We start from the raw sequence: 15,767 nt of genomic DNA on the forward strand, positions 1-15,767 counted from the left end.
AGGAGACTTCCTTTTCAAGATTATTTTAAACTGGTGCTTAGAGCAGCCCTGGAGGTTGTGGGAGAGTAGCATCTTTGAGGCCTGGGGCCAAGAGCAAGCATCTCTGGAGACCCTGCCGCCAGGCACTCGGGGGCAGGCAGGCAGGTGGGTGGCCCAAAGAGCCTGAGTTCTGAAAGTGCCTTCACCCAACCCTTTATTCTAGGAACATGCAAAACATAGTTTGCCTCACAGGAGCTGGTTCCCTCAAAGGCCCTGAGGATCTGCTCAGTGGGTGGGTCAGGGAGTGGCCCTTTGCTGTCTCTCCTCTGCACCCGCTGTCACTGCAGGGGGAGCACAGGGAGGGGGTGCTGATTGTACCTGGGCCTGTAGAGGCACTGCTTTCCCAGCAGTCACAGTGGGCTGTTTACAGATTCAGAGCTAGATTCGCAACAGATGGTCCTTGAGATTCACGTGCATGTGTGCATGTAGGAGCATGTGTGTGTGTGTGTGTATGTGTGCACACGTGTGAGTGTGCATATATGAGTGTGTGTGTGAGCATGCGTGTGAGTGTATGATCTCTGTTTAGACTGAGCTTCTTGGTCCTGGGGCTGGTGTGTGCCCGGCACCTTGAACGAATCAGGTGGGAGTGATTTGGGGGCTGGAGGAGCTGCTAATGGACTTCCTGACTCCCTCTGCAGGTCTCCCTCTTCTGATCTGCACTGTGTCCATCTCGTTTGCCATGGACAGTTACGGGACAAGTAACAAGTAAGTGAGAGGACCACCCCTTGTGTTTGGCAGTCATCCACAGGCAAAGGCCAGAGTGAGGACCTTGGCCTCAGCCCTTTGTCTTGCAGGGGCTGCTGTATGAGGCAAGCTTCCCTGCCCCACAGGACGAACTGGATAGGGTGGGACCCACGGCCATAACATGGCCACGCTCCCACCTTACGTCTGGCAGTGGGGGGTTCCTGAGGGAACCTTTTCATCCCCGTATCTTCCAAGACCCACAGGCCAGTCCCCTGACTCTCAGCCCTCTGGGGTGGTCAGTGAGTGGCTTGTATGCACTAGTGCCCAAGAATCTTCAGCTGAGTGAGTGCGTGAACATAAGCGTGCCTGACGTGCACAAGGCAGGCGGGCCTCGAGGTTTGCATGGTGGGGAGAAGCATGTGGGGCTTTACGATGTTCCAGACCTCGTGCCAGCACTTTGGAGCTGCAGCCCCTTGTCCATAGCCGAATGAGAAAAAGGCAAGCATTCAAGTTCCAGAAATAAGATTTCCTTTCCTTGCAAGAGAAATTGGCTTTTCCTCAGATGTCTTCTGGAAGCCAAGCTGAGTGAAAACACCAAAGGAGAACATCACTGGGAAGAGAAAGGGACTTAAACGTTTCTACAGCCTCAGGAGGAGGTGATGTTTCAGCTGAATCGCTAAGCTGGGAGGAATCTAGCCTCTTCTACTTTAGGGCAACAATTTACTGAAGAGGAGACATTTAGAAAAGCATTGTCTGAGTGCACAGGGAAACAAGAATGAGTAAGCAGCCGTTGTTCTGGCCCCTGGAAGCTTTCAGAAGTTGAGACACTAATTTAAAAATAGAGACTTCTCAGACCCATTTCCATGGCATCTGTGCAGTTTTATTCTTTCTGGAGCCTGTGGGTGCTGGGCCACGTGTCCATGTCTAACACAAACCTCTGTCCCACTCCCATGCTGAGAGTGGGGCAGCCCAGCTGAGGTTTGGGAGCTCCAGGAGGTTCTGAACAGGACGGGATATTAGAAAATCCTTAACTTAAAATCCGCACGGGCTTTCTCTGCAGAATCATCACTGTCATGGGAGCTGGGCTGGACCTGCACCTGTGCAGAGGACCCCTCAGATCAGCTGTGTGTTTTCTTTTAAACGCTGCCTCCTCAGACAAGAGCTTTCTACTCTCTGTGCTCTGGGTATCCAGACAGGAGCCAGCCTCCTCCAAGTGCTGTCACCTGTTTGGGGCATTTAGTGTCTCCTGGTCCAGGAGGTCTCAGGAAAGGCAGGGGGCAGAAAGGCAGGGCACCTGGGGAGTGGCCTTGGCTCACCTAACCTCTCTGGGCTTCAGTTTGCTTGTCCACAGGTTGGGAGGTTATGTGAGGTGATGCAGTTGGTGGGTGCCGATGTTCTGTGGGGCCCCCTGCAGCTCAGTGTCACTGACGGAGGAACAAGGCCATTGCGAGGACGTCCCCGAAACGTGGTAGTGAGGACTGTGCCCTACGCCTGCAGGGGCTGATGGGCCCGGGCCCAGGGTGGACCCCAGATCAGGGCAATGGGATGTACAGGGAACCCCAGGCTCTCGACAGTTCTAATGCCCTGGGAAAAAATGAAATAGCAACAGAACTAGTTTCTTGCCCAAGTTCTTGGTGTCACATCTGGGAAGCCAGGAGGAATTTTACATCCTCACACTGGACCCCACATCTGAGATAAGGCTTCTCCAGAAACCAGAACAATTGCTGGGACCCACTGGGACCTTTTAGGGGGCAGTGCCGGGAGGTGTAGCTGACCAGTGGTGAGTGAGCAGGTGGGAGGGTGGGCACTGTGCCTGCAATGCCTGCCCACCCCCTTGCAGAAGGAACTAGTTAGGTCAGCGTTTGAGCCTCTCTGGAGGAAAGCCAGCCCCTGGCGAAGGTCAGTTTCTTTATTTTTCATAGTAAAACCCCAACGATTTGGCTTTTACACTCCAGAGGTCATGAATGCTCCCTCTAACCCAGGGCCTGTAAAAGCCTTCCCTTGCCTGAGCCGGTCTGCAAACCAGGAACACTCTTTCCAAGAATGAGAGATGGGAGACCATGGTAGACAGAATACAAAAGGGCCTGTTGGGGATTAACAGTGTCATTATGGGTGTGCCCTGGGTTGACCCTGTAGAAAAGATACTGTGCCCAGAGCCTGGGCAGGTGGACGATGGTGAAGTAATGCTCTGCTTCCCTCCACAGCTGCTGGCTGTCACTCGAGAGCGGTGCCATCTGGGCCTTCGTGGGCCCTGCCCTGGCGGTCATCGTGGTATGTTCCCTGTGGTGTGAGCACACATCGGGCTGGGGTGGGGCTGCAGGAGAGGGCCTGGGCCTGAGGTCACGTGGTAAGCTGGTGCAGCCCCTCTGGGGGATGATGGGGTCACATTTCCCCAGATGGTGCTCAGGAGACAGGGCATGTTTTCAGGTTACCTAGACCCGGATATGGCCAGGGCTGCTCCCACCAGGCAGCAAGCGCAGATGCAGGCCCCCAGGGGGGTCTTCCATGGCTCCCCCCACATACCCTCTCCAGGGTCCGAGCTCCGGATCCCACAGCTGCATAGGGAGTGTTAGTGGAGGCTCCCAGGAGCCATAGGCAGAATCCCTGTGGTCACAAGGGGCAGGAAACCTACCCACAGAGGCCGGGCAGAGCTCAGTCAGGAACACGGGCCCTCGCTGCTGGGCCCAAGTCCAGACAGGGTCCAGTCCCTCAGCTGCGCCCCAGGAGGGCTCCGTCCTCAGACAGGTGGGCCGAGTGCAGGTGAGAGATCCTGGGACCACAGAGTATCCTAGCAACAATGTCCTGGGAAAACACCCCTGTGGTTCTACTGACATTTCCCCCCAAATTCCCAGGATGGCCTTTCATCCTTTCTAATGAGCCACATCTCTTAGACCGGCGGGGCAGAACGCTCTGAGTGACCGGGCCAGGCCACAGGGTGGCCCTCTGGTCGAGGAGCACCCCAGGGGTCCCCATGGCCGCCCCACACCACCATCCTGGGGTCTCTGGATGCAGGCTGTGGCCCTCACTGAGCTCACCAGCCACTTCGGGCCACCTCCTTGCTGTTCGGGGAAACTTCTAATATGTCCTTAACATTGCAGTATATATAAGGCGTGAGTTTACAGGGTGTCCATTTTTAAGTGGCAAAGTGTTTTCACATTGTTTCTCTTTTACTGGCCTCTAAATAGCTGCTTGAAGAGATGGTACTTTCTATGTTATAGAGAAAAATTGAGGGACAGGGGACAGGTACAATGACATGTGCTCTGGGGTGTCCACAAGGACAAGCAGGTGGTGGGGAGCCTCTAGGCACCTGCGGCCGCCACACCTGGCCTCTGTGTGAGAGGAGAGCTGGGCTGGGCTCCCAGCTTGGGGCTCTGTGGCCCAGCCACTCCCTGCAGGATCCTAGGGGCCCAGTGGGGGGGCTGGGTCACAGGGACACGGGGGCTTTGTGTTGGTCTGTGGAGACTCTGGCAGGAGACCAGAGAGCGGGAGGGGAGTGAGGCCCAGTGTTCACCTGCAGGCTCCCTCAAGCATGGCTGTGGGTGGCTGTGGCTATCTGTCATCCGCCATAGGCCACAGCCCAGACCACGGCCACAGCCACAGCCACAGCCCCCAACCACAGCTTTGCCACAGCCCTGGCAACATCCTAGTCGTGGCCCAGACCACGGCCACAGCCACAGCCCCCAACCACAGTCCCAGGCACATCCAAGACCACAGCTCAGACCGCAGTGCAGCCACGGCACTCCCAGGTGCCTGGTTCCTGACACTGACCCTCCTTCCACCTTCAGCTCCTTCGGTGTCCCAGGCAGGAAACCTACCTCTCTGGGCTTCAGTTTGCTTGTCCACAGGTAGGGAGGTTATGTGAGGTGATGCAGTTCATCTGGCTGCTGGCCCCCATGTGGTGCCTGCAGGTTTTCCTTTCTTGTCTATCACGGAAGGTCAGAATCACCTGTGAGGGGAGGGGGTCCAGCAGCCTCTGCTTCTGTGGGCACTGACCCTCAGTCCTTCTGTCTGTAGGAGGGATGTCAGTGCTGCTGGGACCACCTGCCCTGCAGGCCTGCCAGCTCCGGCCCCCCAGGGGTGCTGTTCCCTGCCCTCCAGGCTCCACACTGGCCCAGGAACAGAAGCACTGAAGTGCATTCTGGCCACTGTCTGTCCAGAGTAGCCTTTCCCAGGAAGGGACAACACATCCTGAATAGGATGAATGAGGGGTGGGGTGTAGAGGCAGCGGGACCATGTGTGAGATGTTGCGGAGACCTCATAATGAAGGGTTGAAGACACTGCCTCAGGTGGGCCCTGTAGGGAAGGGAGGGCTTGGTTGAAGGCCAGCTGGGGTGTCTGGGATAGAGGGTAGGGGCGGCAGCCCCAAGGCTGAGAGCTGGGTTTAAAGGGGAGGAGTCTTATTTATGACACAACTTGCAGACTTCTCAGAGGGGTGAGGCCACCTACTGGGTTCATTGTTGTTTAAATTGAACTGGGTGCTAGCATTGGATGTCTGGCGACCTTGTGTAACTGCAACTTTTCAGCCTATCTGGCAGCGGTCTATTTCTGGTGGGGTCTGTGGTGAGGCCTGCGTAACCTGGGGCATCCCCGTGCGGCTGACCGTGGAGGCTGAGCCTCGGTCTCAGATGGATCATTGCTGGTTCACAGCCTCCTGGGCACGGGGTCCAGCACCAGGATCCCAGCATCCCTGTGCCCCCCGGGGCTTGCACCAGTCCCCACTGTCACTCCGGAGAGGGCACTGCCTCCAGGCGCACCCCACCCCACCCCTCAGGTCAGCACCCTCTCTGGAGAGCAGCTTTCAGACTTGTTACATGGTATTAGCAGGGGCTGGAAACCGATTCCCACCACAGCCCCACCTCCAGAGGTTCTGGTTCTTTTGGACCTGGGCTGCAGGGTCTTTCAAAGCTCCCAGGCAATTCCGATTACACCAAAGTGAGGTCCATGGTGCCCACCGGGGACATGGAGAGCAGTGAGGTGGCAGGGAGGGAGACCGGGGCCGGAAAGGTACGCGGTTTCATGGTGAGGCCTGCCACCCACTTTGCAAATCAAGTTCCCTGGCACATGGCCACAGCCATGTATTTACAAAGTGCGTGTGCAGTGCTCACACTAGAGCCGCAGGGCTGAGTCGTTGCCGTAGAGATGATATGGCCACAGAGCCAAATGGGCAGAAAAGGCCTGGGACTCAGGGCTGGAGTGAGGCAGTGGTCCTGCCAGCCCCACTCTCTGACTTTGTCAGGCCTCACACTGGCCTGGGGGGTCAGGGGGAACTGTGGGGGCTTTTATCTCCTCAAGGACCCATGGCCATGTCATCTTGAGCCACCTTCCCATTTTCCCAGAGGTCCTCAGACTAATTTCCAAATGAAGAACACCAATTTCAGAATGACATTCATGCCCTGACCCCATTTATTTAAATGTGAAAAGCTCTGTCAGAGTGAGTGTTCACAGAGAAGATGTCTGGCCAGCACAGATGGAGTGCTGGTCCCCTAGTGGGGCTCAGCTCTGGGGAGTGTGTGCCTTAACTCTATGCATTTAAAAACACCCCATATGTCACCTGCAAATTTTAAACTAAACACAGGAGAACAGTGTGTATTTGTGCTGGGATGTGTGGTTTCTGTGTGTCCTGCACGGTGACCTGCAGGGGCAGGCAGTAGGAGCTGCTGCCCGCCTGCTGGGCTGACTGCTGGGAGAATAGGGCAGAGCCTGCTGGTCCTCACAGGTGTCCCCGCAATTACAAAGGGAAATGGCATCACTCCCTGGGTGGGTCCGTTAGGCTCTGGTTAGGCAAACATGCCAATGGGACCAGCTGCTTTTACAGAAGCCACAGAGTCTGGACCCCGAGAGCAGGGACCCTGTGGGTGGCAGGGTCAAGCATGAGTCCCAAGGGGCTTGTTTTGTGCTGGCTCGGCCAGGGAGAGGACTCCCCAGTTTGGGGAAGAGAAAGAGTCCCTGGAGTTTTAAAACCATCCTCTCAGCTGAGGAGAAGTCAGTGGTGCAGCATCTCAGTAGGTGGGGTGTGGGTGCAGGTATACGGGCACAGTCACAGACTCATAGATGCAGTTACAGACCTGGATACGAGCACAGCTAGCAACAGTTACAGACATAGATGCAGCAATTGACACACAAGCAAAGTAGATACAGACACCACATGGGTACACATGCATGTGTGCACACATGACCCTTTCACTGTGAAGCACTCCCAGGGCTTTCTCACAAATGCACATGTGTGGCCTTGGGCCAGGCCTAGAAACACCGTGGTAGGCTGGCTCAGCCCTGTCCCATACCCCACTGAGGTCCCCGTTGTGTTAAACGTCCCCCTTCCCGCCTTGTCTTTGCTGGAACGCAGCCCATGGTTATTCCTATGCGTCTGTCAGAAGTAGGCTGTTGGCTGCTCTAAGCAGAGATGCTTGGTTGATGAAACGCCCTGTGTTCCTGCTGCGTGTGCCTCCCCCCAGCCTTTTCCAGTTGGAAGCAGGCATAAGGTAGGACGAGTGAAGCGGAGGGCAGGCCCGTATCTGCTGGGGGTTTCCTCAAGATGCTGAATTTGCTTCCCCCTTGTGCACAGATGGGACCAGGCATCAGCTTCTTCTCCACTAGGTGCCATGGCAAATGTGACTGTCTGGCAGAGGGGCGGAAAAATAAATAAATCCTTCCACATCTTTGGGAGACAGGAACAATGATGAACTGTCCCCATCAATAAGGGGAGCAGCTTGCCCAGTAACTGACATGCTGCCTTCTGGGTCTCAGTAGGGAGGCCAGGAAATAACAAAAGACCCCAAAGCTAATCCATCACTTGTCGCCCGTTTCCATGTTTGTGAAGCAGTTAGCCACCCAGGGCCCACATCTCCCAAGTCTGTGTCTGCCTAGGCTTCTCACCCGAGGGGGTGGGGCAGAACCACAGTCACCATCGTCCAGCAGTGAAGAGGGCTTGTGATGAGACCCCTGGGCTTTCCTGTTCCCTGGACCCGGATTCCTCACCAAGTCTGGAATTGACCTCAGAGTTTTCCCAAAATAAGGTCACTGGCCACAGCCAGCCCCTGAGTCCAGCTGTGGGCCTTACTTCCCCAGCTTGTCAGCCTCCTGTTCAGGCCCTGGGACCTGACCACCAGAGGGGACGGACTGTGCTGGAGCCTCTGCCAGGGACCCCCTCAGCCCCTAGACCACCAGTGGGGCCTTCTGGCAGGCTCCTAGCCAGGAGGGGATGCTGGGGGGAAGAGGAGGGCCCCTCTGCTGTGGCCCGTGGGTCCCACAGCCATAGGCTTGGCAGGGACTGGCCTGAGGGCCAGGTAGTGTGCTGGGGCTCACAGATTTGATTTCTTCTGCTTTCAGTGATCAGTGTGCACTGTGGGCATCATTACTTTTTCTCATCAGATGGGGAAACTGACATTCATGGGACTTAGGTAAATCACCCAAAGTCACCCACATTGAGCAAATGCTGAGATGAAGTGTGCACCCAAGGACTTTCTTTGATGTGCTCCTGGAGCTGGGAGCTGGGTGTGCACTCTCTTCTCTCAGCAGCACTGAGGTCAGCTCCAGAGGGCACTCTGGCATGCTGGCATGTGTAGGAGAATGCCCACGGGTGTGCACTAGATTTCCCGCCAATATGCCACCAGTTTGCTCAGGAGATCTTGCTCAGGAAGAAGCAAGAACTGTGCAGGTGGGAGCAGGTACCCCACAGGTGGAAATAGGACTGTGCAGGTGCCGCAGGAACTCTGCAGATGAAGCTGCACCGTGCAGAGAAAGCCCGTATTCTGGTAGCAGCGGCCCCTCCCTCATCTCCCGCCATGTCTCCTTGTGCAGGTCAACACTGGCATCCTCATTGCCGTGACCAGGGTCATTTCACAGATCAGTGCCGACAACTACAAGATGCATGGAGATCCCAACGCCTTCAGGTGAGCGGGCCTCTGGGCTGGCAGCTCTGGGCAGCAGGAGGGGTGGGCGCTCCGTGCCTCCTGCTCTCATACAGGAGCCCTGAGCTCACATCCCTACTTGGCTCCTTATTCACTCCCTGTGACCAGGACCAGTCCCCTTTCCCAGACTCGGTATCCCCATTTTTCAAAAGGGGGTCTCCTATGTGTTATCTGGGGACTACTTCATCCCTAGGGGAGAGGCAGCTTGTGGTAGGGTGAAGAGAAGGGTTCTAAGGCCCAGCAGGCACGCAGCCAGTGCACCGTGGTAAGGGAGTGGTGGTTGCTGGGCTGCCAGCACAGCCCGCCTCGGTCTCTGAACTTTTCTCTGAACCTCACATGCAACAAGCCCCCTGTGAAGAGCTGAGCTGCATCAGAAGTCAGCGTGGGCCGGACTTCAGTGGGCACTCATGATCTGCATGGGACGTCAGAACTGGCCTGGAGTCAGGCAGCTCATGAGCACTGCCTCCTTTGTTTAACTGAGGCTCTGCCAGCTCTGTTCTGGGCTCTGGCGGATGGTGGGGACCAGGACCCTCCTCTCATAGAACTCACTGTCTGAGGGTGGGCCTGCGAGGCTGGGGCTCAGGTGTCCGGTGCTAGGAGACACCCCCCCCCCCCCCGTGCTCCCTGGCTCTGCTCTCCTCTGTGGGTGCCTGGGAGTCAGCATTTCCACCCAGCATCACCAGCTAGATCAGAGAGGCTGACCTGAGTGTGCCTAGAGGGTGTGCAGGCTCCTGGGGCCCGGTGCCAGCTGCCCCAGAGCGGAAGCAGAGCTGTTCACTCGGCCCAGGTCTCGCTTGGCAGGGACACTGTCTCCTAGCGAGCCGGTGGTCAGCTCCTCACCTACAGTCACCTGTGGGGAGGGGCCCAGGGCTTGGGGCTGGCAGGGGCTGTGCTGCCCGCATCCAGAAGCCTCCCACCTGGGGGCCCATCCTCTAGGCCCACCTTGCCTGCTCTCCACCCAGAATGGCTATTCCCTCGCTTTCAGGTTGACTGCAAAAGCCGTGGCTGTGCTGCTGCCCCTCCTGGGAACCTCGTGGGGCTTTGGCGTGCTTGCTGTCAACAGCCAGGCCGTGGTCTTCCAATACGTGTTTGCCATACTCAACTCCTCACAGGTAAGGGCCTGATGGGGCTGTCAGGTAGGTGAGTTGGCCGTCAGCTCTGTGACAGATGTCCTTGGAGCAGGCAGCCAGAAGGGCAGGAGGGAGACGTGTCTCTGTCCCCTCACACAGCTCAGCAGACCCAGCATGAGGGCATCCCTGAGGCCCAAGGACAGAGGCATGGGCAGAACACACACCACACTCTCTGGGCAAATGGCCTGCGGGGTCATGACCCATGATACTCGTCCTCCGGGCAGCATCCGTGGGAGGTGCCTCCAGGCCTGAAAGGGAAGATGGTCAGCAAAGGGAGCCGGCCTTGGGAAAGTGGTGGTGGGGAGCACCCCGGGTCCTGAGGCCGTGTCTGTCCTCTGCCTGGAGGGGCAGGGAAGGGTCACCAGCCTGGAAACCAGAGACTTGGGATGCCGAGTCTGAGTCCCCAGGCCCACAAGCCCTCCAAGGAAGGGTGGAGGTGGTACCCCTCACCATCCACAGCCCCCATTGCAAACCTAAGGCTGAGTCCTCACGAACATCAGTGTGGCCCACCCCAGCCCTCACCACGCCGTCCTTGGTGTGCACGGGTCCTCGTGACCAGGGGCCACACCTCATAGCAGTGTGCCAGCCTTCTGACTTGTAATAAGTCCCCATGCATACTGTCCCTCTGGCTGTTTTCAGTGAAGCAGCAATGATTGTGCTGGCTTTGGCCCTTATTCACTCCATCTTCTGAGGCTCTTCATTTATCTTGTCCAGGTCCCAGTTTCCTCCTCCATAAAATGGAAACAATACTAGAACCCACTTCATAGGTCTGCTTTTAGCACTAAGTGAGACAACTCACACGAAATGTTTGCCTAGTGCCTGACACAGTGTTTGGTGACATCCTCATTCTTGGGCCTGTTTGCATTATCATCATCCTCTGCCTGAAAATGAGGACGCCGAGGCTCGGGTTCCGTGATAGCCTAACGTCCCCACCTTTGCCCATTCCCAGCATGCTCACTCCTTTCCCAGGTCAGCCTTTTCTGGGAATCCGCCTGTCTTTGTGTATTTGCCTGAGCAGCACAGCCACCTCTGAACTCTGATCATAGTGGCTGCCTGCCTCCAGGCTAGATGACAGGTGGGACCTGGGATGCCCTGCTGTGCTCACAGACTCCAGACCATAGGATCTGGCATCACAGCTCATCCCCGAGCTACCAACAGTGAGCTGTGCCAGTGCCGTCCTCAGAGCCCGTGTGTGACATAGGGAAAAGCCCTCAGGATGTGTTTGTCACAAGATGCAAGTCTTCCTAATGCTGCATTTTCCTTGCTTTCCTCCCCAGGGCTTTTTCATCTTCCTCTTTCACTGTCTCCTGAATTCAGAGGTATGTCTGCTCTACTTCCTGACATATACAAGGGACCTGGAGCAGGAACAGTGCTGCCCTGTCAGGCTGTTCTCCCAGATGAGCCTTGGCACTGGTGACAGGTCGTGTGCAGGGAGGCTGCTTCCCTGTCAGGTCCTTCTCTCCCTTCCTGGTTACCAGGCAACATGCAAGCATCCTCCCTCACTGATAACACACAAGCACTCCTGGCTGTGTGGACAACTAGGGAGAGGGAGATGGTGGGGAGCAGCTGAGCTGGAGAGTCAGGCCCTTACTTGGTGTCTGGCCTCTTAGGGAGAGTCAGATGTAGTTGTGACCAGTGGAGGAGGGAGCACCTCTGCAGAGACCAGGGGGCCGCCCCAGCAGGAATGAGATTGTGACCCACACAGCAGAAAGGGGCTGTGCCTGGGAACCTGGCTTGCCCCACCCCATGTGCACATTGGTTTATTTACTTATGTATCTCTGCTGCCCGTCACACCGCCCACCCCCACACCATTCCTCAGTGTCCTGTCTCCCTGTTGAGAATGGTGAGGAAGCCAGCAAAGCCCAAGCCAGACCCAGCCGCTCCACACGCAGGGCCTGGGGCCATGGAGGGGACGCAAGCTGCCGAATGAGTCAGAGACACACAGCTCAGCTTGGGAGCTGCTGGCTATTGGGGTCTGACGTTTGCGCACCCTGATCTTCCCCTGCCTTCTCTCTCTGGAGCCTTTACAGTGCAGGTTCCCAGAGGCTCTTAGAATGATATCTGTTTCTCTGTCAATCTCTGAAATTGCTTCTGATGATCCCCTTTATGCCCTGAAGGTGAGAGCCGCGTTCAAGCACAAGACCAAGGTCTGGTCCCTGGCGAGCAGCTCTGCCCGTAACACCAACGTGAAGCCCTTCAACTCTGACCTCGTGAGTGCAGAGTGAGGTCCCATCTACATCCCCCTCCCCTTTGCCTGCCTCTGTCCTGGACACCCTCAGGCTCGGGGTCTGGCCTCCCCACCTGGGAAGCCAGGCCTCATCAGGTCTGATGGGCCTTACCACGGGCCGTGTGGCGCTCTCAGCCTCTCCAGCCCAGAGCCTCCTGTGTGCGGGTCCTCTCCCTCCTTTCCTGAGCTCAGCCTCTGTGGGGTCTAGGTGTGCAGGCAGCTGCCAGGAGCTACAGAGACAAGGCTTGCTCAGGGCTTCCCTACTGAGTGCAGGCCTGCAGGCCACAGTGCTCTGGGCTGACGTTACCCCATAGCAGGGTCCCGGTCCTGACAAAACCACCACTACCCTCTCTCTGCCCCATTTCCCATAGTCAGAACTTCCAGTGACAGCATAGGTGATGGAAGGGTCACTTGACCAAGAAACACACACTGGACATGCTGATGGACCCGCTGGAGGCACCCAAGCCACCAGACATCCCGGGCCAGGAGGAGCTGTTCCTCTGCATGGGGTCTCCTCCCCTTGCAATGCCTGAGTAACCGGGTCTCCATGCTCAGGGGTCTAAACAAGCATCTCATCCTTCAGGGCTGATGGGGCAATCACCTTCTTCCTGAGGGTGATCTGAGCCCCAAGCCCCCGGGAAGCGTCCCAGGCAGGGCCCCCAGGCTCATCCCTATCACTAGGATCTCGGCAGGTGTCACAGCCCAGGCTGCCCCTCCTGGTCAGCCTCGCATAAATGTGCCACCTTCAAGCGTTCCCCCCCGCCACTCTGTAGCTGCTTTGCTTCAGGCCATTGTCTGTCTCGCCTCTGGAACATAACACTGTGGGGCCGGCATCCATCCGCCTTTTTACCACTGTGACCCCACAGCCTGCCACCAGTATCTTTACGCCCCACAGAGGATCACAGGGGAATGTGTAGGTGAGCAGGCAGCCCTGAAAGAGTGTGTGAACAGATGGATGAATGAATGCATGAGTGAGCCCCCACCAGAGCCTGAACGTGAGGAGGAGCTGGAACTGCACAGCGGGTGGGTGGGCACACCCTGGGGTACAGGACCCCCCCCACCCACGAGGGCCTCATGCAGCCACCTGGCCCCTTGCCATCTGCACTTGTGGGGTCCCACCCTTTGTCTCAGAGCAGGGTCTTCAGTCCTCACTCCTTGGTTTGCAGATGAACGGGACCCGGCCAGGCATGGCCTCCACCAAGCTCAGCCCTTGGGACACAAGTAGCCACTCAGTGCAGCGTGTGGACCTGTCCGCCGTGTGAGCCCAGAGGCTGCTGCCAGGCCGGTCTGCTGCTCAGAACAGCCCCAAAAACATCGAAACACTCTGCCTTCACCAGTGGGACCTGCTCCTTGTTGCTGTCTGGACATGGGGGTCATGGCTCCTGACAGCTGTCCTCCCCCATGACCCTCCAGGTGTGACACAGCCTGCTGCACAGTGATGGGTGGCTGCTCCTGGCGGGGCACCCTGCTTTGAGCACACAGGACCCAGGACCCAGCACAGAAATCTTGCCTCTGCGCCATGATGAGGACTTGGGACCAAGAGGTGGGGTTCTCTAGAAAGGTCAAGGTCCCCACGCAGCCCCAGAGGGCCAGCCAGAGGCAGACAGGGTGGGGCAGAGCATGAGAACTTTCAGCCTGCAGGGTTCACAGGCTCCGAGGGTTCTTGCTCCCAGCAGCCCTAGGCCAGGCCCCAGCCCTGGCTGTGCAGGGTGGCTAGGTGCTCTGGCCCTGTTGTGGGCCACTGCTGGGATCCTGCTCCCAGGATCTGCTCTGGGGACCCATGGCCGGCCTCACTCTACCCACTCTCGGAGCACCTGTGCCTCCTCAGCTGTCCGTGCACCACCAGGTTCCCCGTGTCTAGGACTCTGTCTTCCGAGGCCTGGCCTCTGCAGGGAGTTGCCCCTCATCACTTCTCAAGGCTGTTCTGTGGTGGCAGGCAGCACAGACCACTGTTGGGGCTTTGCCAGGACCTGCCCTGCTGCGTCTTCCTTGGTCTCACCCAGGGCCCAGGAGGTGAGCCGGGTGCCCCAGCTCCACGAGGGCCAGGCCCTGGGACACCAGGGCCCGCGGTCACAGGCAGGAACCAGACGTGCAATGCCTGGATACAGGCTGGGCAAGACTGCGCTAAGTGTTTGTGAGACGTGTGGATAGACGTTCAGACCTGCTTCTGATACTGGAAACTCTCCCTTTAAAACTGTGACCATGATAACATTAAGCCTCTTGCCCATCCCCTCATGTCTGCTCAGCTTCTGGCAAGTTTTACATGGTCTGGGGACCTTTCCCGTCTTCTGCTGGTACCCTCTTGACCCTGCACCCCCCCTGGAGTCCGCCAGGGGAGGGCCAGACCTCAGCCGTGCTGTGATGGGGGTTCATCGCCATCCTCCCATCCAGGTGAGGTCCCAAACGCACCAGCCCACTCAGCACTGTGACACGCACCTGCCCCCTGTGCTGATGCTGACCCAGCTGAGGCCCATGGGGCCTCTGCACAGACTCACATCTGGTGGAAAGTCTGAGTGTGCATAGCACCCCCGCCGCCCCACCCTGGGGCTCTTGCAATTCCAGAAGCCAGGTCACTTGTAACGTGCTGTTGGACCCTTGTCATACCCACAGCCCCTAGAAGTGAGAACACTGTATTCCTAAGACTCACACTTGGGTTGTTCACTTCTGTTTAGTTTCTGGCAAAGCAGAGCACATGAGGGAGGAACTGTCTTTATTTCAGATGAAAGCGTCTTAACTCTCAGCATTCTTGCCCTACACAGCTAACATAGCGACAGAAGTCGTGAGGCAAACATCTTACTTCTAATGAACGGAAGTACTGCACTTTATTTATAGGCTATGTATTTTGGCTTCTGCGGTACTTTGTTGTCTACACGTAATTTGGACAGGGTTGTATGTTTGGAGTAGTTTATATACAGGGAAGATGACAAATGCCACTAAGTAGTGAAACTGCTGTGACTTTTATGAAATAAAATCTCAGTGTCCTTAAAATATGGCTTTTAAAGTCTTTTGCTAGTCAAAGGTGAGCAGGATGGTGTCTTCACAAAAGTCTAAAGAGAAGCTGGTAGATAAAACCAGACTGTGGGATTTACTCAGCCATTTATGCAGTGCCTGCTGTGTACTCAGCACATTCCAGGTGGGGGACCCACCTGGACCATGCCCCACCCTCTTAGGGCCATGCTCCTGTGTGGATATGAACACTTACAGGCATGGGGAGGAAGCGAAGTAGACAGAGGGACTGTGCTGCCTGCTGCCTCTTCACATCCTGTCCTGCATGGGCACTGGTGCTTTGTCACAGACGGTAGGAACTTGTCACACATCAGCCAACAGCAAAGGATGGCCGTGGGGAGGGTGGGGAGCTGGGGACCCTGAGGGCAGATAGAGCTGCCTTATGGACCAGCTAGGGCTGCTACTGGGGGAGAACAGTTTCCTCTCCCTTTGAGCCAGCTTGGGGTTGTCTGTCATTCACAGCCAGGGCCCTGAGTGTCCCCAAATGGCAGGAAGGGCCCGTGTGCCTGCTGCCACTTGCTTGGAGCTGGGGGAATTGGGAGGCTGTGAGGGCCGGTCCTGGGGGCACCCCTGCTGCCCTCACACCTCCCCTAGCCCTCAGGTGACTGTCCCCTCCGCCCACCCAGGCATCCTTAGGGAGGTTTCATCAGGAGGAGTAATGACCTAATGGAGTCGGCCCTGATAAATCACGCGCCGGTTGCAGCTGTCCACTAAGTGGATGGTCTGGAGCCTCCCTGATTCCATTAGGTTAACGAGCTGTGTTGGCAGATCACA

At 57.0% G+C, this 15,767-nt stretch overlaps 1 protein-coding gene across 4 annotated transcripts in view; it reads left to right on the plus strand.

The window, feature by feature from the left end:
• Positions 1–14,975, plus strand: part of ADGRD1 (adhesion G protein-coupled receptor D1) — a 108,373-nt gene extending 93,398 nt beyond the window's left edge. For 3 of the 4 annotated variants that reach the window (XM_073223835.1, XM_073223836.1, XM_073223838.1), the window contains 7 exons: positions 678–744; positions 2,928–2,994; positions 8,521–8,612; positions 9,616–9,742; positions 11,038–11,079; positions 11,878–11,970; positions 13,154–14,975. In XM_073223835.1, coding sequence (XP_073079936.1) covers positions 678–744; positions 2,928–2,994; positions 8,521–8,612; positions 9,616–9,742; positions 11,038–11,079; positions 11,878–11,970; positions 13,154–13,249 — 584 coding nt within the window. In that variant the 3' untranslated portion in view covers positions 13,250–14,975. Of the gene's footprint in view, positions 1–677; positions 745–1,783; positions 1,848–2,927; positions 2,995–8,520; positions 8,613–9,615; positions 9,743–11,037; positions 11,080–11,877; positions 11,971–13,153 lie in introns of all 4 variants that reach the window. The other variant, XM_073223837.1, reaches the window with a different exon arrangement.
• The last annotated feature ends 792 nt before the right edge of the window (positions 14,976–15,767 follow it).

This window comes from Manis javanica, chromosome 15 (genome assembly GCF_040802235.1).
Source record: "Manis javanica isolate MJ-LG chromosome 15, MJ_LKY, whole genome shotgun sequence".
Taxonomy (NCBI): domain Eukaryota; kingdom Metazoa; phylum Chordata; class Mammalia; order Pholidota; family Manidae; genus Manis; species Manis javanica.